The 27500-nt window shown below is 32.9% G+C and overlaps 2 protein-coding genes across 9 annotated transcripts in view; one reads left to right on the top strand and one right to left on the bottom strand.

Moving 5' to 3' along the window:
* The window catches only part of Teh1 (tipE homolog 1 phospholipid transfer protein), a 71476-nt gene that overhangs the window by 26362 nt on the left and 17614 nt on the right, over positions 1-27500 (top strand). The window lies entirely within an intron of this gene.
* LOC118448141 (uncharacterized) overlaps positions 18936-27500 on the bottom strand; it is a 136643-nt gene continuing 128078 nt past the window's right edge. For 5 of the 7 annotated variants that reach the window (XM_085656898.1, XM_085656900.1, XM_085656899.1 and 2 more), the window contains 3 exons: positions 26991-27242; positions 26111-26342; positions 18937-25721 (listed from right to left, as the gene is read on the bottom strand). In XM_085656898.1, the coding sequence (XP_085513024.1) occupies positions 25493-25721; positions 26111-26342; positions 26991-27242 (713 nt within the window). In that variant the 3' untranslated portion in view covers positions 18937-25492. Of the gene's footprint in view, positions 25722-26110; positions 26343-26990; positions 27243-27500 lie in introns of all 7 variants that reach the window. The other 2 variants (XM_085656902.1, XM_085656904.1) reach the window with 2 other exon arrangements.

Raw genomic sequence — 27500 nt, forward strand, 5'->3', positions numbered from 1 at the left:
TTATTATTATTATTATTATTATTATTATTATTATTATTATTATTATTATTATTATTATTATTATTATTATTATTATTATTATTATTATTATTATTATTATTATTATTATGATTACCGCGTCATTATTAAAAATAGAGTATCATTTTAAATTGTGACGTGAACATCGATACGAAAAGAGGATACACATACAGACACGAACAGGTACACTTGTTGAAGGGACAGGACAACGCACGAAAACATATACATACATATACGAGATATGTACTTACATACGTGTAATATAAAAAGTTAGGTGAACAAAATAACAGAATTAGTTTTAGGGATAATCGAGTTGAATTCTGAACCAGAAGGGGAGATCCTATAAATAGAACGGAAAAATACGAAAAAAAGTGGCAAAAGAGTAAACGAAATAAACAAAGAAAGAGAAAAAGAGAGAGAGAGAGAGAGAAAGAGAGAGAGGAAAGTTCGAATAATTATTAAAAAGAGAAAAAAAACAAAAAAAAAAGAAAAAAGAAGTAAAAGATAAAATAAATAAATAAATAAAAGAAAACTATAGATACCCCGTGTTGAGCATTTAGCTGGTCTAAATCGCCATAGGGTTTGTATCCTGTAATTACACATATAGACTCGTTGAGTTTGTTGACCGTCAGATACTTTATTATTATCGTAAGCGCATGCGAGGGAATGTATATATACGCATATAAATGACAAATATTTAAAAGAAGATGACGAAGAAGGCAAAAAAGAAAAAGCGGGAAAAAAAGACGAAAAAAAATAATACAAAAAAAAAAATAATAATGATAATGATAACAAAAATCAAGGAAGAGGAAAAGGACTACGAGCGTATTAGAAATCGCTCGATTTCCTTTTTATAGTTTTTGGCTTTGTTGTTTTTGAAATGCAAGATAGTAGTAGGGAAAGGTATGACCTTTGACGAGTGTGCTCCGCGTATTATTTCCATTCAGTCTCATTTCTCCTCGAACGTCCAATGTGAGCGCCACAATAATCAAAGCGTTAAATATTGTCATATATTTATTATTAATGATATACAATAATACGAATACAATATACATACGTATACATATACCTATATACACATACATACGTATGTACATACACGAATTATTAATTATGTAAATAATTATCATCGTATTTAAGAATACATTTACGTAGTATCCGATTATTGCGAATGACCAAACATTTTCAAGTTATCAGCTCGTTCATTTCGTTAGTAACAAACGCTAATCTTCGATGGTATCGGAACGGCCTTGGGCATTTCTCGAATTGAAAAGGTCCAATTACGTAAGTAAATACAAGAGTAGCACGTTTAAGAGTTCGAGACGATTAAAATGAATAAAATCGATTCTATCTCTTTTTCTCTCCCTTTCTCTTTTTTCTTTCCTTGGTTTGCTCTATGAACGAACCGATACCGTCGACAGAAGCACGAGAGATACATAAAAATCGAAGAGACGAAATAATGCATTTCATTTGCGAATGATCCACGACTATTATAAAGGGGAAAAAAGTGATATCCATGCCGAAGATATAGTTATGTTCACTCAGATAGTTATATTTCTTTCTTTTTGCTTTTGTTTTTTTTTGAAATATAATAACAAGATTGTACAAATGGTAGATAGTCTATATAATATCTACTTACGTAATAGATTGCTTTCGTCTTTTCGATGCTTTGCCTCAACTTCTTCCATTTCGTGTTACGCGTAAGGAAGGACGTAACGATTATCTAATAATTAATGATTTATTTAATCGATCATTGTCATTATCATCATCATCATCATCATCATGATCATAATAATAATTATTATTATTATGGAATAAATGCGAAAGCCTCCGCTTGTAACGCAATAATTTTGTCCAGTTTAAAGCCCTGGAAGAAAGAAATGTGAGTGAGATAAAGTGAATGAATGAAATTTTCGGGAGAAAAAAAAGAAAACAAAAAAAAAGAAAATTGAAAGAAAGAAAGAAAGAAAGAAAATCAAGGCCAATTAATTTAAAGAATTCGATTGTTTGAAAAAAATTCGTTTAAGTCGAGTTAGCAAGCAGCACACTCGTGCATATATCCCTACTTCGTCTCGAGTGCAATTTATTCCCCGACCTCCTTAGTCCACCACCTTCTCTTCTCTATCCAAGCTCCTCTGCTACCCTCACTATCTTATTTCGCACGCTGCGCGGTCCTGACCTTAATTGTAAGGTAACCTAGATTACAGAAGACGAGGGCGCCTGGACGAACGAACGAACAATCTTAGAAACGATAGAAAGCGTAGCTTTGTTATTAAGCGTGCACGGATCACTGCGTCTTGTTGAGAAGTTTTCTATTTGCTTATCGTTTACCGTTATGGAAGGATCAAGAGTGAGAGAGAGAGAGAGAGAGAGAGAGAGAGAAATAGGAATCGAGATGATCCTTCTGTCCCACGGTCTGATCCTGTCAATTTCAGGAATAAAAGAAAAAAAGAAGATAGAGATAGAAGATAGCGATAGACATAGAGATAGAGTTGCTTCGTAAGACAATCGATTTCGAGGAGATCTCGAAAAAAAATAAAAATAAGAAAAGAAAAAAAAAAGAATAATAATAACATGAAAAAGAAGAACCATTCAAAATTCTACTCCTCCGATTCGTCTCCCTCGACAGTTTTAAAATGGAAAGTGGATTCGTTCGTGCAACGAGAAATTTAAACTAATGAAGTTCGTGAAATCTTTCGCTAGACACAATAGAGAAGATATTTCCAGGCTTTTCAATACGCGAAAGAAAGAGAGACAAAAACAGAGACAAAGACAGAGACAAAGACAAAGAGAAAAAGAGAAAGAGAGTGAGTTTCGATCTCGATAGTTTACACGCGGGAGATGTTCGTGTGCGTGAGACGTAGAGGTTAGATGGCTCAATAATGAGCATTGTACGATTCTCGTGACCTCCCTTTTCGCGCACGGCTCTGTTTGCCTCTGCATCGATCTCTGCCATTCGACGCGCAACGTTCGTGTATTTTTTCATCCGTTGATTCGTTATTTTCTCTCTCCCTTTCTCTCTTTCTCTTTCTCTCACTCTCTCTCTCTCTCTCTCCTCCTCTCTTTTATTATTCTCTCTTTCTTTTTATTTTTATTTTTATTGTCATTTCCCGAAACGTTTCTCCCTGATAAAAAAAGAAAAACAAAAAAAGTAAAAAAAAAAAGTTCCATTTCCTAAGTAGCGTAAAATTCTCGACTCGTGCTTGAGATACCTAACTACGAATTTTCTCTTTTGTATCGACATTGCCGTCGTCGTCATCGTTGTCGTCGTCGTCATCGTCGTCGTCGTCATCGTTGTCGTCAGGCTTTTTTAATTTTCGATATCGCCTCGAGATCGTCGAGAAAAATAGGTGCCATTTCGATCGTCCCGCCCGCTCCTTTCTTCATTCCTCGAACAAGCTATCTCGCGTTGCACGAGAGAGAACGAGGGATTCCTATTTGAAAAGACTAGGATTATAAGGGAGACAAGAATAAAAAGGGAAAAGAAAAAAAAAGAAAAGAAAAAAAGAAAATAAAAAAAGAAAAGAAAGAAAAGAAAGAAAGAAAGGGATAATGCTGCGATGAGAGTTATGTGTATACATCTTAGTTGTATAAAAGTATATGAAAATCAGCGGAGAAATTGAACGCACGCAGAGTTAAATAACAAGTCGTAAATCGTACGAATCAAAAAATAAATATATAGATATATATATATATATATATATATATATATATATATATACATATATATAAACAACAAGAGCAACAATAACAACAAAAAATGTGAACTTACGATACTTATTACGATGCTGCACATAAACGTGTATATATGTACGCGTGCGTACAAGATTCCTGATTTTGTAAAAACAGCGACACGTGTTACATAGATTAATAATAAAGGTGAGATCTATGATGTTTTATAAAAGGCATCAGCCATCTTGGAATTTGATAAATTTGATTTTTATCCAAAAATAATCCTATTATATCACGGATGTAGACTTCTCCGTAGATTTTTCCTGTCCTTTTTCCTTTCTCCCACAAAACCGAATCGTTTCCGTATCGCAACGCGTTGCGAAAAATTTTCCGATAGCTGTGCCGTTACATCACATCGCGGAAATTTCCAGTCGGTTGAACCTTCCGCCGTGGAAAATGCGGCTTTTGCGTCCGTCCATGGAAGAATTGCGCTTTGATGCTTGTTCGAATCTATAATTCTACATACATAAACTTTACATGTCCTATATAGAAACACATATGCGTGTATCGTATATGTATAAACGTATATAGCTTAAATACATCGTTACTTCGATTAATTCGATTAAAGTATCACGAAGAGAGCTTTCGCGAAAATTAATCCGAGCTGATTGGTAAACGTTACGAGTTGTTCTTTGGTGTTCAAAGTAAAGAGACAATGAAAATACCGTTACGCTCGAGAAGGCAATGACAACGATGACGAAGACGACGAAGTTTACGAATACTAAGAAGATGAAGACGATGAGAACTACGTATAATAACTCGAGCAACGTACGCTATCAAAATGCTTCGTTCTGGAAGTCGAAGAAGTTCGTTGATGGTTGAAATTTGTATTATGACAACCCTTTAAAGTCTCAAGAATCTTAAGAAGGATATACAGGTAGGATGAAACTTAACGGAAAATTATCGCCGACCGAGAGTTTACCATGAACTTTCAACGATTAAATAGTGAACACTTTCCAGAGACTAACGTAAACCGAGCGACGAGTTCGTTCTATGAAAAGTGGATTCAAAGTTAGAATAGAAGATAGATCTTTTTGGTTTGTGAATTTTCAGTAGAAACTTGGGTAAAAAAAAAGAACAAAGAAAAAGAAAGAAAGAAAGAAAGAAAGAAAAAAAATAGAATTTTGTCGACCATTTTGTAAAAGGTTCATTTCCAAGTCCGATTGTAATTATTATCGACGACCAACGAACTGAAAATTCTATACACGTCGATACATTAACTTTTCACATGCTAAATCGTCCAATACGATAACCCTCGATAATCGATTTTGTTTCAAATACGTCAAGTTCCAACCTCTTCATCGATCCAATGTTTCCAACCCTTCTTTTCCTTTTTCCTCTTTTTCTTTCTCTTCCTTTGCCCATCCTTAGGTAGGCATTCGCACGATCCTTTTGTACCTCCCACTTTTTCTCCTTCCTCTCTCTCCCTCTCTCTTTCTGTCTCTTATCCCACCTAATCGCATAGCTTGCGTCACTCAAAAGAGGAGTTTACTTATTTGCAAGGGTGTGGTAGAATCTCTGGCTATATCGTCTTCGTCCCATTGAGTTTCTAGGCGCGGTGATATCTTGAATGAAATGCCCCACTAGTCATTCTAACTTTATCTTCCATTATTTCTAGAAGGGAAAGAGAGAGAAAGAGAGAAAGAGAGAAAGAAAAAGAGAAAGAGAGAGGAAAAAAGACAAAATATTAACGAAAGGAAACTTTTGCTGCTAAATTATTTACTCTTGAAATTTTTCAATTTTCAAGAATTTCACATTATTTATAATAGGAAAATAAATAAGGAAAGAAGAAAAAGGGACAGAGAAAAGTGAAAGAAACTTATCGTTTTTATGATAAAAATTTATTTTTAATTAAGACTCGCTTGTAAATAAGGTGGATTTCGAATGGCGATCGTATAAAGATAGAGAAATATCTATCATCTTTCTATCGCGATTAATGAAGTAGATTTTCATTCGGAAAAAAGATCTTTTTGCAATAAGTAATCGTCTTTGCTAATCTAATAAATTTCTTTCTTTTCAAAGATCATGAGATCGTCTTAGAAACCGAGAGTATTATATTCAAGCTTTTGTCTTTTATCCTTCTTAACTTATCCGATCCAATTCTCTATTTCGAGGAACCATTAATAACGTTGCCCTTTCCTATCCTTCAGTTTCATTGGACGATGTTTAAAATAGATCAGTGGAGACTCTTCGTAAGATCAAAGGCAAAGCGACGTAAGATGTGTCAGCGTTAGATGAGGGATCAAAGAGAATACAGAAAAAAGAGAAATGGTCTAGATTCGACCGTCATAAAGTATCTTTACTATCTTAATGGCTCCTGGTCTTAGCATTATTACAACTGAGAAAGAACAACGAATTTCACAAAACGAGTAAAATGGTCTGTCTAATGTCTATATTATTTCTATCTCTTAAAAAAGAAAAAAATTATCTTCTTTCAAGATACTTCCGAAAGAATTATTGATCTTAATTGAAATATATTAAAATGAATTTCATAGATTTTTCTTTTTTCAATAAAGTCTAATAAATCTTTTTTCAACAAAGTTTAATAAATTTTAAAAAGTCATAAGTATAATTAAAATTTTATATTTTTAACCAGAGAGAAAGAGAGATGGATAAGGGTTATACAGACATTAGAAAATTATATCTTCAAAAAGTCATATCTCATACCCCGTGCAAAGTTATTAAGAGACAGGAGACGAAATACATTATTCAACATCACGCAGGAAATAATAAGGAGATTAAAAAGCTAGCAGAAAGTAGACAGGTAAGTCGGATTTAAGCGTGAATATTCTCTGTGCAGGAAAGCACAGGTATACGTATACGTTTACATACATGCGCACGCACACACATCCATATACACGTACACATACGTACGTAGAAGTCATTTATACATGGATTCTTGACGTAGTCAACGGTCCGTTATGCGACAGAAACGACACACGAATCGATCATTCGAAGCGACGACCGCTCATCGATCGCACCCAACGACAAGTACGACGACAATTGTTGCAACGGAATCGTTTTTTCACGGCATACTTTTTCTTTTTCATTAAAAATAAAAAAAAGAGAGAGAGAGAGACAGAGAAAAGTGAAAAAAGAAAACACACTCCGAGAGGACACTTTGCTAACGAAGCTCAATGACCATTCATAAAAAGTTATGAGGGATTATTCTTTGAATGGAGTTAACTTGAATCTATATATAGTATATATATATATATATATATACACAAATTATTTTATATATATATGTATATATGTATATATATATATACATATATACATATATATAAAAGAAAAAAGGACACTTCTTTTTTGTGTAATATTTTTTTTATTTTTAGTTATATGACCTATATACATATATAGTTTCTGAATAAATAAAAATCAGATAATGCAAACAGATACAGAGAGAAAAGTAATACCCTTTCGATTTCCGTATGTATTGATTATATACCACGTACACGGGCGCGACCTTTACGAGTTACGCGGGATAGAGAAAGTTCCACGATTTCGTTTTATCTAAAAGTTCTGTTCACTGAAAGTAGTACGACGTAGCGTTAGTCGGACCGTATGTACTTTGCCTCTCGTATGTAAACTTTTTAGTGTCAATCGATAGTCTCCGAAGCTCGCACGTTTCGTTACAATCTTTGGTTATAATTGGAGTTGAAAATGAAAAGAGTTTCGATAGAAGAAAACGATTTTAAAAGTCGAAGGTATGAGTAAGAAAGTGAAGTTAGTATTGTTAAACTCAACTTTTCCACTATCACATGTAGAGGCTGGATTTTTTTCTATTCATTTTTTTTTTTATTCATTAAAGTCCAATCGAGATCGAAATTTCTTTGCATTTCGTAGAGTCTTAGAAGAGTTTGTCCTTGGCATTAATGGAAGTAAAGTAAGGAGAGGGTTACGATAACGTTATATCGTAGGGTAGAAGTTTGACCTGAATCGCCTGGCATTGGTTATATACACACGACCAGCGATCGCTATCATTTTCCGTCACACACATCGTAACGGACTGGTTTTCAGTGACATATTCTGTAAGTGAGTACACGTCGAGTTAGTCAACGCACGGTGCACTGTTACGGTGTCGTTCGAACAACCTTCGTGGTAAACGTTTTTCTTTTATCGCTTTGATTCAAGGCGATCGTTCGAAAGATTTTCTTTAAATCGATAAATCAATGATCAAACGATTATAATCGATTTAATTTGCGTATAAATTAAATTCACTCGTAAGATTCAATTACATCCCTAACGATAGAATAAACGTTTCGTTTGTTTTTCATTCCACATAAATTTTCATAACCTCTTCTCGTTTTTTTTATTTCTATTATTTTTTATTATTTTATTATTATTTTTTAAAAGTTAATTGGGTTGTGAATCGTTGATCTTATGGTCATAAAGAATATTTAAAAATTTATATTTCATTGGGAAAATGATAAAATATATATAAAAGAAATAGGAAACTAGTTTGAAAAAAATATTGAAATAATTAACGTTGATCCAATAAACGTTTTAAGATATTTTCAAAATTATTTATTTTCATTTCATAAACGTTTTTCGTAGTACAACTCGATGATATATAATAAATTGATGTAGCACAATGAAAATACGAAGTACACTTGAACAAACAGCTTGTTATAGACTATGAACAGGTTAAATTAGGATAACAATCCTTCCGTATTGGATTCAATCATCAATAAAATTCTTCGATATTTTCAACTGTCTATCTAAAGATTTATTGGTGAATATTATGAGCTGTGTCTCATAAAATAAACAACTAAATGATGAGAGAAGAAAAGAGAAGAGAAGTAAAGCGTATAGAATGCATCTGTTTGTTACATATCGATTTTGGATTTGATACGATTTTACGTAAAAAAAAACAAAATTAAAAAAATATTGAAAAAAGAAAGCAAAGAAAAGAGAACAATGAAACATGAAAAAGGAAAGTTTCCAGTTAAATGCATGAAAAGAAAAAAAATGATACATTGATTGCAGTTATTTCAACTATTATACGATTTAACTAAATTAAAAGATTAATCCAATCAATTGATCCATCGACGTCGATGAAGTTCTATGGGAATAGTACATTAAAAAATTTACAAAGAAAATTTACATGAAAATTTTATGTATGAAGATTAGCGTATGAAATTTCTTGAGTACTTAACGGAGTTCGTTTTGAGTATACTACCTGTTAATATCCGCGATAGTGTTCGTTAGCGGTGTATACTAAAGGATCATTAATTTAAACCGTTCAACCAAGCTACATCTATCAAAGTTCTATGTGGTGATCTTCCTAGCTTCACTTACTTGATCGCGTCGTTGGAATTAAGTATACATCTGGCAGGATAAATCAAGAAAGAGAGAGAAAGAGAAAGAGAGAAAGAATAAAGTTTCTAGTTACTTGACAGAAGCTAATTGCAAATCTCGTTATGAAAATCATTTAAAGTTTTTGAAAAAATATCTTATTTTTAAGTAAAATATCAATCTTCTTTAATTTATACAAATTTCATAAAATATTTCGATATTTTAATAAAAATATTTCTTCCGATAAGACAAAGATAAATTTTCATTAAAATTAAATATATAGGTAATAAATGAAAAAAGATGTATAAATCACTCGTAGTAAATAGGTATAGATAAAAACACAACAAACATCAAAAAACGAGATTTTTGAGATTCCCAAGAATCCTTCGACGTTTTTGATTTTTAGAATGAACTGAATCTAACATCAGCTCGTACTAAATACGCTTGTCTTAATGATTTTTCAAAGTATATGTCTACAACATAGACTCGATAGGGTGAATATCGTAATCCGATTCTAAAGTGTTAGATACACGTTATGTCTATACCTATGTGTGTGTATGTGTGTGTGTGTGTGTGTAGTCCCAGAAGAGAACGTACATGAGAATTTCACTTCTAGTTGTAAAATTCAAGCGGCACGCGTGTACTGGCACAGTGCCAAACCAATTCAACTGCAATAATATTTGCATAAACTGCTTTCATTCATTTCAGTTCTATAAATCAACATTGCGAGAGACGCCATCAGTACTCTATTTTTTTTTATGAAAATCATAATGATTTATATAGAATTATATTGTTCTCTTGCGATATCCCGATACAAAATAATAATTTTTATCGAAATTTGTTCGATTTCACTCGAACGAAATCGTTGAAATGAGCATGCGTTGACATCCTGCTATATTTATAAACACTGATTGAATATAAACAAAAAGCAAAAACGTTCTGGATGTATTATCAATGAATAGGTCGAGCGAAAAGCATTCTGGTTTTAAATACTGAAAACTCGAATGGGCGAGGAACCGATAAAGCATACTTACCCAATGATTTGCCGCTTTCATCGGCTTTTTCGTCATTCTTTATTTTTTTTCTATCTTTTTGTCTATAGAACGACTTAAAAAAAAAAATTGGGGATCAGAAAAGAAGTGACCAATAAATTGTAGATTTACACAAATTCTAGTAAGAATCAACCTTGATGGTTATAAATAAACGTAGAAGTTAATGTATTTGTGAGAGTTAATTTGCATATTATAGTAGAGTATATATATATATATATACTCTGTTCTTGTAGATAGAAGTCCGAGTTGCAAAATTGACTTATCTCGTTAGCATTTTAGCGTAGTGTCATCCCAATGTATTTACCAACGCGTAGAAGAAAGTTTAAGTTTATTCGAGTGAAATAAAGTGGGTAATAAAATATTTACAACCGTAAATACGAAAGAAATTTTATAATATTCTCGTTGACCTGAGTAGAAGAGGTTATATACTTATGATATATTTCCACGAGACATATTAATACATAGTAATCATTTATAATTATTTGGAGTCTCATTTTTTAGATCAGACTATGGATTTATGTGTATGGAGTTGGAATAATGACGGTAAATTTTTGCGAAACTATTTGTCGTGCGGGTGGGCGGATCACGCGAAAACTGAAATTTTCGCTACCGATCGAAGAATAAAATCTAGACCGATAGAAATCTCACGTGGTGATTTTCTCGCTAACATTCCTGCTTTCGAAAGTTTTAAATATAAATGACATTCCCGTTAAAAGTCGATTTTCATGTTTCTTGCTTAACGTTTTTCACGAAACGCGATGTGGTGACACATTAGCTAGATAAGTAGAAATAATGTACATATATGTGTACAATTACAATCCAACTCATTCTTATTAACGCTTGAACGATTTTTTCATATAATTTGCTCGATTTGAAATATCTAGGATTCGAAAGAGAACATATTCGAATTTTTGCTGAGTAAAGCATCGTCAGTTACTTTCGTATGTTGTCAGACAGCACTTCTGTCAATAACGCTGACTGCTCCGACAGCAGTTCCTATTAGAAACTCACCCTCTCATTCTCTCTTTGATTTCTGTGAAAAGGGATGAATACAATTGCGATTGGTCGGTACTAAAGGATAAATCGAAGAAGACCCCTTCACTTTCGGTCTTCCACTTGAGTGTTAGGAAATCGCATCTCGAAATATTTAAAGTAAAATATCGGCAAATCCAATTCTACAACGAACCTTGACAGTTTGCTGGTTACTTCTACTTTTTTCTTCTTCCTCTTCTTCTTTTACTTAACTTTTTAAAGATCAAAGCGTCCGGAATTAAGTATTTAACAAAAGTCACGAAGAGATTTCGAAAGAACGAGCAAACACAGATGACCTGATAAAAGCTAATAAGATTCAATTGGATTTCGCGGTTTCTGTGTCTCTTCTTCTTTCTGCGTTTTTTTACTTGCTTTTTTCTTCTTTTTTTTCTTTAAATCCAGCAAGAACTTTAAAGACGATTATTAATCCTCGACTTTTATTACGCGAGCGAACGCACGAAAATCGAGCGAGAGATGCCATTTAATCGTAGCCGTGTGAACCGCGCTTCAACAGGTGCCAGATATCAAATTACGGAGTACAATTAAAGCGGTTTTTAAGACTGTCTTGAAATTAGCACTGATCGAGTAATTTTTATATTTTTTTTTTTATATCTACATATATATATACTTATATTATAAAATGATCCAATCAATCAGGATCGTTCATGATCATTTATAATTATTTCTTAAATAAGCTAAAGAGAAAATAAGTGAAAGTGATTTAGAGGATTGGCAGAAATCACGAATTGAATCGACATTTACATTCTATGGAAAAGATGAGAGAGAAAAAGAAAAAAAAAAAGAAAGAGAAGAGAAATCAATATTCCGAGGTAGAATCTAGACCGGCCTGAGGCATAATAATAGATGTAATCGTGCCATAATCTCCAAGCAATCTGGAACTGACATGTGTACAAAAGGAGGCAGTAAAAAGCACCGAGAAGAACGAAATAGATATCATCTTTTTGAAAAGAGATCTACCGTCGCGTTATCACGAACGATTTTGTCACGTCTAGATCGGTTTGGTTTAGTTTGAGCCAAACCTTAACTGAACGAATAGTTGAAGTCTTCGAACGAGACAATTTGTCGGAATGAGAGCGCGAGACAAAGATACATATCGAACGTCTCTTCACCTCCATTCGTTCGAGAATACTTGAGGTTTCTCCTTTGTCCGACTCCCTATTGACATCGGCCTGCTTTTGCTGATGAGACGAGACGTATCCCAAATGCGCGATCGCTGCACAAAAGGGCCTATCGAAGAAATTTTTCTATGTATGTATATATATAAATATATATACATATATATAAATATATATATATATACATTCATACATATATTTATAATATATATTTACATATATATATAGAGAAGTAGATATCAACATTTTTCATCTATCTCCAACGAGTTTAAAGGTCTTTCAAAAAAATTGACGAGCGAAATTGTGAAAAGAAAGAGAATATAAAATGTCGAGAGTCCCTGATGAAAGTAGGACACATGCCTTCTCAATGGGAGAAGAACGACGGAGAATGCGTTTAGATCGAGAGATAGGATAGCAAAGTGAGACCACCACTATCGTTAGAAAACGCTAACCCGTCGATAAGTCTATCTCAGCCGACATAGAACGAAAAGAAAATGTCGATAGCAAGAAATGGAAATATTCGTTGAGACGTGTTCGTACTTGGAAATATCTCTCTCTCCCTTTTTTTATTTTTCTTTTTATAGTTTCTTACGTAATTTCGTTTTAACTTCTACGTATTATTTCATTCACTGTGAATAAGAAGAAACAAATAAAAAAGAAAGAAAGAAAGAAAGAAAGAAAAAGAGAGAGAGAGAGAGAGAGAGAGAGAGAGAAGTCAAATAAATGAATTTAATTAATGAACTAAATTTTTCAATTCAACTTTCAATTGTATTAAACGAACCAATAATTCTTTATTTAAATGTATCATAACTAAAGGTACAAAATAATATACTTATATGATTCATATCAATATAATTTTAATTAAATATTAACAAAATTGGTAAATATTATTGAAAAGTAATATTTAATAAGATCGTGCTAAATTAATTATATTCTGATAATATAGAACGAAAGAGATAATTTGCCTTCTCTATCTTTTATCTTCGTCCTCTTATCAAAGAGGGGATCCATGGAGAAGAAGAGATCATGCGGGCGGTGTACACAATCACACATACACACAAACATCCTTTAGTTTCCTTTTATTGGTCAAAGAAACTACAATGAACAGTATCTTCCTTTGCACCATTTATAATAGTGAAACTTTCAGCGATCGTTAGAGCGAGTAATACAAACTTGTATCGATATATATATAGTATATTATATTAGACGATTAAAATTGAATAAAAGCAAATGAAAATAAAATAAAATTTGTCTCAAGGCTTTAAAGAAATTTCAAGAGAAGTGAAAATTTGTAATAATGTTGAAGGGTCAAAAGGTCGTAATTTAACATTGTAATCAAGTTATGTGCTTAGTTGAGCAACGATTCCGAATGTTAAAAGATTTAAAAGGTTTCATTTCTTTTTTAATTATCACGCGATTTTCGTATAAATGCTTCGAACGGACGTCGAATAGACGGGATGACGAAAGCTTTTACTCATATAATGATCGTATGAAAAGTTACGCTTTAGACGAAAGAATAGAAAGAGAGAGAGAGAGAGAGAGAGAGAGAGAGAGAGAGAGAGAGAGAGAGGGAGAGAGAGAGAGAGGGAGAGAGAGAGAGACGGCAGGCAAATAACGCGAATGTTAATGTTGTTTAAAATCATTTGCGGTTTTCACGTCATGTGTTAACGTGCGACACGAGAGACGAGTCATTAAAACGGTCCCATGACGCGTAATTAAGCGATTTTTCCACAATTGTGGTTAACTCGCGTTGATCATCGTTTTACTTCATTAACATGCGAAAATTCGAAGCTACAAGTTTCTATTTATTTATTTTCTTTTCCTTCATTTATATTTTTTGTTGTTATTTTTATTTTTTATTTTTTTATTTTCTTTTATTTTCTTTTAATATCAACTGATAAATAAATCGAGGTAGAGGATAACTCTGTAAAATGTATCGACACGTGTGCCGTAATAGCATTGTTGGTTAAAGTGAAATTGCAGCGAAAGAAACGAAGCGAAATGAAAGAGATTTCTTTTTTTTTTTATATAGAATCAACAAGAAATTCCTCGGTTGAAAAACGAAGCAGAGTTAAGAACTTTTTCTTTTTTTTCTTTCTCCTTTTTATTATTTGTGTAGTGAATAATAACTAATGAATCGGATAAATGATTGTCTAAAATATGACTTCAGAAAAAACGATGATAATTCATTTGTAATAATCAGTACTCTTAAGATTTATTTTAAGCCGAATAATTTTTTCTTTAAATAAATTTGTAATAATAGAAAACAAAACAAATTTGAAAGATCAGTTCAAAAGTTATTTAAGTAGTAACTTCTTAATTAAAAAAAATTATAAAAAAAGAAAAAAATTATAAAAAAGAAACCAAGTGGTTGTTCGTTGTACATAAGTCGAACAAGGTAACTCAATGATAAATTTTCCTCGTTGAAATGTTTTTTAAAACCAATTTCATTCTTTTAACTGAATTTATTTTTTCGGTTTTATTCGATCAACAAGCATAGTACAATAAATTTTTTCTTTTTGTTTCTCTTTTTCTAAAAGTAAAATTGATGATACTTCGATATAAAATGTAATATAATTCGATCGAGTTACATGGGTTTGTTTTATGTTTGTATTTATTTCTAAATAGATCGTATTAATCGTAGAAAGTTTATTTACATGACGAAAGTTACGACAATATTATTCACGTAAACATTAAACATTAACTATGTTTACTTCATCTTCTCTCATTCTCAATTGCGTAGGTAGATATCATCTGACATTTCGTTCTCTAACATTTAGTATTATAATTCACGTACATTCCTATTTAATTGATCTATCATCCGTCACTCCGATTCTATACTCTCATGGTATTCGCCAACTGTTACTTCTCTGGCTGTTCCTTGTCAGCACAGTTAAATCAGTTTGCATCAGACCGAGTCAAATTAATCGAGTTCGACGACCGATCTCAGTATCTTGTTTAAAACATCCGTAACTATTTTCCATTTCAAATACATTGGATTATCATTAATTGCATAATATATATTCAACCAATGAGCATAGATATATACAGGTTTTATTGGGTAATTTGTTAAAAATCCATATTATTATCGTGAATCAATATAAAGAAACGATATTCAAATAAATACAGATAATACCAAATTTGTAAAATAGGCCCAGTCCTTCTTACAAAGAATAATATCAATACACACACACTTATAAGCACATACACACACACACGTGCACACATACACACATACGGTATACGATTTACGAAAGATTCGAAGAAGCGATAGAAGAAAAGGGATATCGGCATATCTCTATAAAATTCCGAACATTTTATCGAATGGGTGGGAAAAGAAAAAGGAACACGTGGAAGAAGAAAGTGCAGCAAAGGAGAATAGAAACGTGAACAATCGATGGGAGTGAGATCGAGAGAGGCAGAGAACTGATCGGTCTTTGGTTGAACTGTTGGAGATAGAAGACGAAAGGACAAAAAAGAGAGAGAGAAAGAGAAGGAGAAAGAGAAAGAGAAAGAGAGAGAGAAAGAGAGAGAGAAAGAGAGAGAGAGAGAAAGAGAAAGAGAAAGAGAAAAAGAGAGAGAGAGAAAGAGAAAGAGAAAGAGAGAGAGAGAGAGAGAAAGGTGACGCTGACATGGTAGGTACAGTAGGAGTTGACAGGAGTGTTGCGAGGCTGTGCCTCGAGGTAGTATATCGACCCGTAATATATATAACAATCAAGTTAGACACATACATATGCATATACACGTTCTCACTTACCACCCTTACATTTATTCTATATACGAAATGCATATATCTAAGTATAGGTATATATAAAGTACGAATTCGGAAAACAGTTTCATAGAATCGTAAACCTTCATAAAATCATATTTTTCTATTTTTCTTGTTTTCCTCTCTCCCTCATTTATTTCTTCAAATTTGAGAAATGTCATCAGTTTCTCAGTGTAAGTACTTGTACTATTTCGAAATCAGTCATATAATTCCTGCAAATCTAATCTCAAATATGGTTGATATATATTATGTATTTTTATTTTATTTTATTTCTTTTCTTTTTTTCTTTTTATTTCGTTCATTCCAAACGTAAATCCTTCTATAGAATCTATTAGATGGCATGTTCTCGTTGCAAATATCAATATCTTTTTCTTTCTTCAACGGCGTGTTAGAGAGAAGACCCTACCTAGTTCAACGTTTCTATAAGATACCATATTTCTATCTCTATTTATATCTATCATTCTCTTTCTATATATATATATATATATATATATATATATATATATATATATATATCTTTCGTCTATATAATGAAAATATCGTTCTAATTGAAATAGATATTGTTAAAAGCTTCTCTATCAGAAAATAAAACGTCTAACGAGTCTATTACGATATTAGATCTGTTAATCGGAAATAGTACTATCTAATCGATTAATTCTCAATTAGTTCCTAATGATCAATTAGAATCAATTTTTCGATTGATATGTAATATAAACACCGACAAACGAGTACTTTGTTTTTAATCAAATTAAACAAACAACATTGAAATTATTAAAAGTTGAAAGAGTATTTTACATAATAAAAATTTGTTAAACAATTTTTATTATCAGAAAAAATATAAATAAAAACGTATACATTATATATATACATATATATTTACATATATATTTAAATTTATATTATACTCTTTTACGTAATTTATTTTATTTTATTATATTCTTCACTCTTCTATTCTTTAAATCACGATATCATTAAAGTTTCAACGAATTTAAACGAATCCAAAACAATATAATATATTCAATTATTCTCGAAAAGAAATATTAATATTAAATATCAAGTGCGTAAAACGATAGAAAGATAGGAGACGTTATTTTATGTTACATACGTTGATACTCATGAACTCATAAATTTATCAGAGATATTGTCTGGGATATCACTCTTTCTCTCTTTTTCTCTGTCTCTCTCTCTTTCTCTTTATATATTTCTAAGGAAGGATCAACTTTTTCTCAACGTTTCATTTTTAACGTACATAAGTCTGTCTCGAGATTAGTTTAAGATCCCGAATAAATCTCTTTCGTGGCAAGAGTTACGTTCGATGTTTCAGTACGTACAACGACAATGACGAAAAGAAAAAAGAAAAAGAAGAAACAGAAAAAATCTTTCTCAATAGGAGGATGAAATCCGTATTCTCATGAGATCGATTCGGTACGAGGAACGCGACTTTATTATTAAAGTAACACTATCAAAACTATGGTGGAAAGCTTCAATACAAAATTATCATTATTAAAAGTCGAAGGGATCTAGGTCGGTGAATATCATCATGCAATCGGTGTATAACGATCGAAGGATAAATGTGAAAAACGCAGATCGATAAGAAACTTTCTCTAAAGCGATTTTCTCTGGCTATGTCTCTGCGAGATATGGCTCTTAGAGTGGATATTATACATATACTCGTACGTTAGTTAGACATCTATGGGTACCTAATTTCAAAATTGAGCTAGGCGACAAGCTATGTCGATGGGAAACGTCGGAAAATGAGAGAGAAAGAGAGAGAGAGAGAGAGAGAGAGAGAGAGAGAGAGAGAGAGAAATTACGTTCGTGCACGACATTTCTGATTAATACTCCACGTCCTTTAATAGCAAAGGAATATAGCAGTTCCTTCTACGGTATTTCTAAATGGAATATTTAAACGAAGACATTGTAAATCAGACAGGATGAATTTTGACAATTTACTTATCGCTTTTTCTTTCTGAAACTTCGTCGAATACAACTGTTCATTGACGATACGAAAAAAAATAAAAAGTAAAAAAAATAGAACGAAGTAATACCACTTATCCTTTGGAAGTAGCTTTTCGCAACGTATCGCATAATTAATTCGGTCTACCCACCTTGTAAAACGACGTTAATGGGGTCTTCTTTGACTCGAACCCGACGATGAAAACATATCTCTTCGAAGGAAAGTGAAGTGGGAAATAAAAAGGAAAAAAAGAAAAAAGAAAAAAGGTAAGCGCGCTGTTAAATAGTAACTGCGCCTAGGGGTTTTTAATTTTTTATCGTAGAATATTATACAATATCAAGGATGAAGGAAGCAAACTAGGGAATATAGAAATGGAACGAGTTTGCTAGCTTAGCCATGGTATGCATACAACGTTTCCAACGTTTAAATGTAATATTATTTCATAAGGTAATACAAATAAATATTATTATTCCCACTCGTTGGCCCATATATGTATCAGATTACGGATATCGGAGATTCCGCAGATCGTTGGCGAGCTCGCAAATGCCGAGTAATACCAAAGGATATTTATTATTCTGCCTGCGTGCTCCTCGTATCTTTCTTTGTTTTTTAAATAAAATATTATCGTGGTTTCTATTTGTACGTGTAGAGTTGACGATGCATCGACACCACGACTAGCAATTATTTATACTGGGTGAACTGTGTAATGTAGATCATGGCAAATTGCATGGAAAAAAAATGTCTTCTATGAAAAAAATTTCATATATATTATTTATATATCTATATATATATATATCTATATATATATATATATATATATATATATATATATATGTATAAATTTATATTTATTTATTTTTATACGTAGAAGTTGCAAACTTATCGCAGCATACATTTGATTGTTATTTTAATGGATCTGATATAAATCCTTATTATTTTAATGGATTTATTATAATTATAAATTCATCTAAACTGATCAAAAATTACACGATGGCTCACCCGGTACATACACGTCAAATCGTTAATATCCTCTCATGCATTTTCCCTTACCTTTTTAATAATAACGACTGCTCATACTAGGCAGAATAAAAACGCACACAATAATTTACCATCACATGAGGCACCGTTGTGCAGCAAGCTCGTAATCATTCAACCTCGTAACCATTTCATCTTACTTGTCGTTAGGAGAAGAGTTAGAGAAGAGCAAGTAAAAGTAAAAGATTTATTAAATAGAAACATTGAGACGCGGGATAAATCTTTGTCAGGTATACGGTCCGTTTCCTGTACGTAATTAAATAAATTCCAGGGAACATTTAAAAAAGTAGAAAAAAGAAAATAACGAACAAGTACAAGTTAATATCAATAAAATTGAAAGACTTCTCCCGACGATTTTCTTTTCGACTAACGACACGGAAAATTCTCTCGTCCCTTTTTCTTTTTTCTCTTTTTTTTTGGTTCTTTTTATTCTTTTCTTTTACTTTTTCTCTGTGCAATTTTCCACACGTTATTCTTTTACAATCGCGAGTTTCAACGAAACAATCTGAATTTCGTTTAGTTCCGCACGTTGAAGCCACGTTACATATTGTCGAGCATTGTGAAAAAAGAGAAAAAAGAAAAAAGAAAAAGAAACAGACAAACACAAAAGCTTAAAAAAAAAGAAACAATTTTATTTTACGGGTGACTGAGATAAGAAAAATTTTAACAAGTGTACAAAGTATATCCAATCGAATAGGATTTAATAATTATATTATTTTCAAAAAAGATCCCTCTTACTCTTTGAATATAACTTGCTCTTTGATATGTGTACATATATATAGATACACGAAAACATTTTATCGGATTTTTTTGTTTTTTTCTAAAGAACCATAGCGGATTGCCCTCGAAAGATATTCGATGGTTAATCACGATCGATGAAGTTGACTCGAGAGTTCTTCTCGTTTGAAAGAGTAGAAAAAAAAAGAAACTTTACATCGTCATCAACCTAGTGAATTCTCTCTCTTTTTCTTTCTCTCTTTCTCTCTCTCTCTTTCTCTCTCTCTCTCTCTCTCTCTCTCTCTCTCTCTCTCCCTCCCTCTCGAACAGAAAAGTGTTTTCGAGTTATTGCATAGTCGCAAGTAATTAGAGTTTAATTAGAAGGTAATGCGAGAACAAGGAAGTTGCAGCTGTCAGTAAATTATTGGATGCGCCCACGTTCTTGGCGACAAATACAATCATCCGTTCGTGAATATATATGTATGTGTGTGTATATATTTAGATTTGTTTTTGCATATATGTTATACGTACAAATGTCACGTCTTTTTTCTCTTTATTGACAGTTACAAATTAGTTAAAATTAAACGTACAGTTTTTCACATAAACGAAAGAATATACAACATGTGCTCGAATTGTGTCATAATTTATTATATTATCCTTGAAAATCATGTGGAGGACATTTATTACATTATCTTACAACACACATGCCCGCTTCGTTTTGTTTTTTTGTCTTTTCTTTTTTTTAATAATTAAGTAATCACGCTCATGCGATTTTTGTCTTCGACGCATCAAGTGTTCGTTCGTATCAATTGATCAAAGAAATGAAACATCTCTTCGATTTGTTTTCCACGAACGACGACGACAATGTGATTAGACGGAAATATAAATTATTTGTGAATATCGCTTAAGAAAGAATAATAATAATAATTATTATTATTAATCGGGCTGCACATTTTTTTATTATTTTTTATTTTACACGCGAGAAAAACCGTGTTTCGACAACCTCGACGATTTTTTTTTTGGAAAGTATACGATTAGAGAGGGGAGGGAGAAAATGAGAGATAGAGGAAAAAGGGATTCAAAGATGATCGAGGTCGTTGATATACGGTCGCTGGACAGAAAGTTATTTTTATAATACAGGAATATTTACAGATGCTCGATAACGTACATCTTCTTAGTTACAATAGAAACTATCACTTACGAGATAGGTATCTTCATTTTCTTCTCTTTTACGCGTACATTCGTTCTCTCTCTCTCTCTCCCTCTCACTCCTCTCTCTCTCTCTCTCTCTCTCTCTCTCTCTCTCTCTCTCTATCTCTATCTTTCTTTCTCTCTTTCTCTCTTACACACACACATTTCAATCGTCGCTATTTCACACATTCCATATCACTAGTATTATCTACCCATCTATCTAACTTCCTATATACTTATTTCAGTAAGGGTCTTAATCGACCTAACAAATAAAGTTGTTGTCCACGCAATAGAGACACGCGCACACATTCATCTTATCATTTATCCCATTCGTTCTTACATTCGTATATCCGTACAAAAAAGAGAGAAGAAAGAAACATGTGTGTGATATAACGCGAAGCAGCATTATGGTGGTACACACGAGCCATAACAACATACAAAAATTAATGTACGATAAGAAAACAATAAAAAAAAAATAAGACCATACAGAAAACAAAGAATTAATAACGAAATTGGATACGAACGATAGATACATTTCTAAGGCCAAAATAAGAAAGAACAAATAATGAATTGGAAAACAACTATCAGAGAGAAATTCTTCTAATAAAATAAAAATCAATCGAACTTTAATTGTCATCGAGGAGGCTATGTGTACGTACCACATTCACGTATGTTTCTCGTTGAATGTTATATATCAGGCACTCCGTTTCGAGGAGGTCAACCTCGATACGATATTATTACTCGTAAGACAATTTTTCGAACCTCGTCGAACGATGATATTTTTAATTAATAGAAGATCTTTGGTACAATTTGCACTCGATAACTCGTCATTCGTATGCGACAAGAAATGCATTTCTTCTTCTTCTTCTTCTTCTGCTTCTTCTTATTCTTCATCATTTTTATCGTCTTCTTATTTTTATTTTATCATTGTTATATCTTGTTCGTGGAAAAGAGGAGAGGAGAAGAAAAACGAGGAAAAGTAAAAGAACGATAAAACTCAAATAGATAGATAAATGGATAAAATGAGTCCCTATACGCACACATGTGTCTAACCTATATTTTGATCCAACAATTAATCGAACATACCGTTTCTTTTTTACTATTTCACATTTTATGTGTGTAAAATACATGATATTATCCTGAATGAATCGTTTTAGAAATAATATTGTTTTAGAATAATATTTTGGAAAAGGCACAAAATCCATATGTTCGTTATCATTCAAGAAGTAACTGTACGGGTACAGAGGGTGTAAAATATCGAATCGAATCGTGCGATTGTTATAGAAATTGTTAATAGTATCAACAATTTTTCTATCTATCTTATTTTATTATATAGAGAAAAGTATGATTGTATATTGATGATATTGATATTATGTTCTAATTTCTAAGGACATTCGCATAGATCGATTTAACATCGAACACCCAGTATATACATATATATGTACAGAATATATATATATATATGTGTGTGTGTGCATGTATATAAGGAAATATGCTATAAAGAATCTTATTGACCGGTGATTAATTTTAATGAATGCTTTTATGATACTTCGAAAAAGGCACAAAATTCGTGTGAATAGATGTTACCCAATTATTGCTACCATTGCTAAAGTAAATAAATAAATATTTATGTTAGTTTAAATATTGGATCGAAGAAACATAGTAAAAATATAGAAATATATATGATAGGAAAACAATTACTTGAGGATCAACGATGCGTGAGTAAACAAATAAGAAAAGAAATGCAGAAAAACAAAAGAAAATACAAAGAAATAACAGAGTGTGAGAAGGAGAAAAAGAGAGAGAGAGAGAGAGAGAGAGAGAGAGAGAGAGAGAGAGAGAGAGAGAGAGAGAGAGAGAGAGAGAGAAAGAGAGAGAGAGAGAGAGAAAGAGAGAGAGAGAGAGAAAGAAAAAGAGAGACAAAGAGAGAAAATGAAAATAGAGTCAAGAAAAAAGAAGCGAATAGAAGAAGTGGAAGGAAGAAGAAGAAGTAACGGTGTTCTACTGACAATTAAAATTCTCTTTTTCGCGACTAGCGCGGCTGACGCGACCCGAGGAGCGTCTTAATTAGTCCAGGCCAATTAAAAACAGTAGTCTGACGGATTATTTCGACATGGTTTCTAATCAAGATAGCACTGTCAACCGCTATATTTCTTCTCTGATGTAATTTGAAATACTTCTATTATCGTGAAATATTCTTTGAAATTTGGAAGATGTAGGGAATGATAATACCAATAGGTTTTACGTGTGTAGATTATATATATATATATATATATATATATATATATATATATATGTATATATATATATATCGATTAATCGATTATATTACAAGTTTGATGACGATAAACGTTTGAACGTGTTTCTCGAGATTTTCGAGCAATGAACGACAACTATGACAATGATGACGATTATGACGACGACGACGACGACGATGACTACGACAACGACGACGACAACGACGACGACGACGACGACGACGACGACGACGACGACGACGACGACGACGACGACGACGACGACGACGACGACGACGACGACGACGACGACGACGCAAAGATACCGTCATTTTTGGGTTAGAAATAAAGGAGAGGGTATTTCTATTGATTTTTAACCTTGATGCGATTATATAATGTCGATAAAAGTTACGACAGAACTCGCAAGCGTTCACGTATAAAAGCTTAAGGGAAATTATTATTATGATGATAATAAAAATCGTCGTTCGATATCGAGTTTCGTGAGCTCAAGACAGAACCTTCGTATCTTTTCACGATAGGGATCTTAACGTAGAAGTTTTTAAGAAAAGTCGATTCAGGACTCGATTCGAGAGAGTCGATGATCGTCATGTTCTCGGAAACGCGTTCTATTATTCTCTTTTATCTCGAACAAGATACGGACGACAGCTATACGAGTTAACGAGCATATTTTATTTAACTTCTATCGATAAATCGTATTTATTTATTTACTTATTTATTTATTCCTTCATTTATTTATTAATTAATTTATTTATTTATTCTTTCATTTATTAATTAATTAATTGATTAATTTATTTGTTAATTTTCTTTTTTCTTTTCTTTTCATTTCTTTTCTTTTCTTTTCTTTTATTCTTTTATTCATTTATATTCATTTTCACGATCGCGAAAACTTCAGTATTATAGTAATCGCGGCGCATTTCTTTAGAAAATTGATTTCGATGGTACGGAGAATATATTTTTAACTATGGTCCGTCCGTTAATACGCAACTCCCTTAAGATATAATCGTAAATTACACGATCGTATTTACAACATGATATACATATTACATTATTTTCTATTATAAAAGTCATCTCGCGGCACGTTAGCTGTGAGAAACAGTGTAAGAAAGTCTCATTACACAAAACCGCTGTAATCTCGTCGAAATCCTCGAGCTTGATTTCTCTCTCTCTCTCTCTCTCTCTCTCTCTCTCTCTCTCTCTCTCTCTCTCTCTCTCTAGCTCTCTTTCTCCCCCTCTCCCCCCTCTTTCTCTCTCTCATTTTGATTGGACCACTTTTTCTTCAGGTATTAATTCTTGAATCTGGCTTCAATCGATTCGAAATTATTGGGAAGTTTCAGCGAGAAGTATAACTTAGTTCGATGATTCTCGTGAAGATGGTCTATGTATGTATGCATGCATGTATGTATATATCTTATCTACGTGTGTGTGTGCGATCTCGTTACTCGGATATTTTCGAATTCTTTCTTCTGAAATTCGAACTCATGATAAGATATATCATTTTCAACGCATACGTATAAATTGAGTTTCATCAAAAGTAGAGAAGCAGTTGTTGTGTGTTAGTTGGGGAAGAAGGTGAAACGACCTTATCGATTTTTCCATCTTTTCCTTTCGATACTCAAGGGAAACGCATTGATACGTTCTTCGTACTTCCTATTCAAATGATTCTTTCTACGATGCTTTCGCATAAACTCCGTTCTTCCATGGTTGATAAAAAAAAATAATAATAAAATAGTATATATATATATAAAAAGAAAAGAAAGAAAAATATAAAAATTGTATAGCATAAAAATCCCTCCATTTCGAGATACGCTGACAACGTGCTTACAGCGGTTTGTCACGGCAGCATAATATGTGCGTTTCGTTCTATCGTTCGAACGTACACGGTATATATATTTATATATGTATGTATGTATGTATGTATGTATGTATGTATGTATGTATGTATGTATGTATGTATGTATGTATGTATGTATGTATGTATGTATGTATGTATGTATGCTGCATGCTGTATGTATGTATATATGTTTATATATATGTATGTATGTATGTATGTATGTATTTATGTATGTCTGTATATATGTCTGTATATATGTATGTATATATGTATGTATATATGTATGTAGGTATATATGTATGTATGTACGTATGTATGTGTTTGTGTTTATCATCGTGTGGTATGTGAATATGCAATTTTGACTCGTAATTGTAATTTAGAAGCAATAATTTCTCATGCTCACTTCGGGCACGGGACTCAAGGACGGGGGTCGTCCCTCGCGGGGGACAACCCCTTCTTCGTGTCAGCCGTAGTAGTAGCTTTTAGTGTTGAGGCTTCGTGGATTTTCCGCGCGTAAGATCGTGTGAAGGCTATCCGTGCCCACCATGTGGTTACCCAGATCAACTCTGACACCCGTGCTCGTCGCATGATGACTTGGGGCAGTGTGAATACTGCTAGGTGACAATGGTATCCTCGTATCGGTGTAGTAACGCTCACCGTGAAGTCTCTCAGCTAGTTGGGTCTCCGGTATTCTAAAAGTAAAGTGACTAATTATTCCTAATCACATCAGTGACCCTTTTATTATATTCGTTCCTTCTTTGTTTTTAATATATGCGATTTTTTTTATTTTTAATTTTAATTCGTTTTTACAATCGTAAAAACGAATCAAGTGTAAATTATTGATTTCAAAAAGAAGAATTTGTATTATTTTCAGATTCAATAAATGTTATATAAGTCAATTTGACAATGATATATACATATATACATAAAATCTTAGACGTTAAAAATTTGCGACCATGAATTTCCATTTCGCGAGCTTTTACGAAACGGAAATCTAACAGCACATTTCTGCTCTCTCATCGTTCCGTTAAAATATGAGCTCTCTCAGCACTTTCGTTCTACCCACGAAAAATTAATTTACCTGGTGTCCTGCATCGGGACTGGAACCGGAGTAGTGAGATCGATGTTCGCGTCGACCTCGGAGATATTGTCCGTAAATGCATTTGGAAGTGCCTCATTATTTGCGTGGAACTTAGCGTCTCGTTTCGCGCGATGACGACTCAAAAGAAGTCTGCCAATCACCAAACCCAAAAATATGAGGATGCCACCAGTGACCGATACGATGATGTAGAGATAAAATTTTTCTTGATTGTCTGCGAAAAGCATAAAATAAAAAAAAAAAAAATAAAACGAAGTATCAGATTTTGGATTTATTTCAACTTTAGCAAATACATACAATAAATGGATTGTCTGTCGCGACTTAAACATATGTTCATGCAGTTCCACTCGAGTGTTTCATGCTCGCTTATCGATCAAACCATTTGAAGTCGTGGACCTGCGCCACACTTTATCCTCCAGCCATAGAAAATTTTACCGATTGATTGAGGGTAAAGTCTACTAGAAAAGTTATGAAACACCGAGCGATCATGCCAAAACTACGATTTACTACAAAACGAAAAGAAATGTTGCAATGCCGAGCACGATGCTGCATCCCAATCAAACAGAACGCTATTAAAATGAGCTTGCGATTGAATGACTGGACTACTTTTTCGATCGATGAAATATTCATTCCCTTCAATCTTTTTTCTTTTTGGTCTTAATCTGTGGAATCATTATCTCATTGGGAATTATATTATCGTATGTCGATCAGTGTATCGATTGAGTTTCTTTTTACCAAGCAATTTATAAGATAATTTTCTCTTGTAGGAATTTTTCTTACCGACACTCGCCATAAAGAGAAATTCGTGATGCTTACCGACCGAGCAATAGTTCAAGGACGGAAAAATTGCGAATATACTTACTTGATATGAACGAGTAGGCATTGATCCATTCATTGAGATATCCAACAACCATACGATCCTCATCGGGAACCGTGTAGACAACCGTCGTGCAGTTAGACGGTGATACCGTCGTAGGTAGGGCACTACTATTACCACCCCTGTTGCCGCCAAATATCATTCCCGTGGTTACCACGGCCGATAAGGACAAGTCTTTTTCTTTGGTACCTTTTGCCTCTTTACCAACCGAGCCTAACTTGTTCAACACGTTGTCCACTGTAGTGGCCGAGAAATAAGTGATTATAAAAGGAAAGAAAAAGAGAAAGAAATAAACAAAGAAAAGGGAAGAAGAAGCTTTTGAGATCGTAAAAAAAAGGCATCGAAAATGGTTAAATATAAGGTTTAAAAATGGCCATTGTTGAGATATTGAAGTTTATCCAATGAAACAATTATCTCGCCGGAAAAAGTGATTTATGTACAGAGGAAGCATAAATGCATTATGTAGAAGGATGCATCCGCCACCATTTTTTCCAT

Source organism: Vespa mandarinia, chromosome 5 (genome assembly GCF_050613455.1).
Source record: "Vespa mandarinia isolate Hongniang chromosome 5, ASM5061345v1, whole genome shotgun sequence".
Classification (NCBI taxonomy): domain Eukaryota; kingdom Metazoa; phylum Arthropoda; class Insecta; order Hymenoptera; family Vespidae; genus Vespa; species Vespa mandarinia.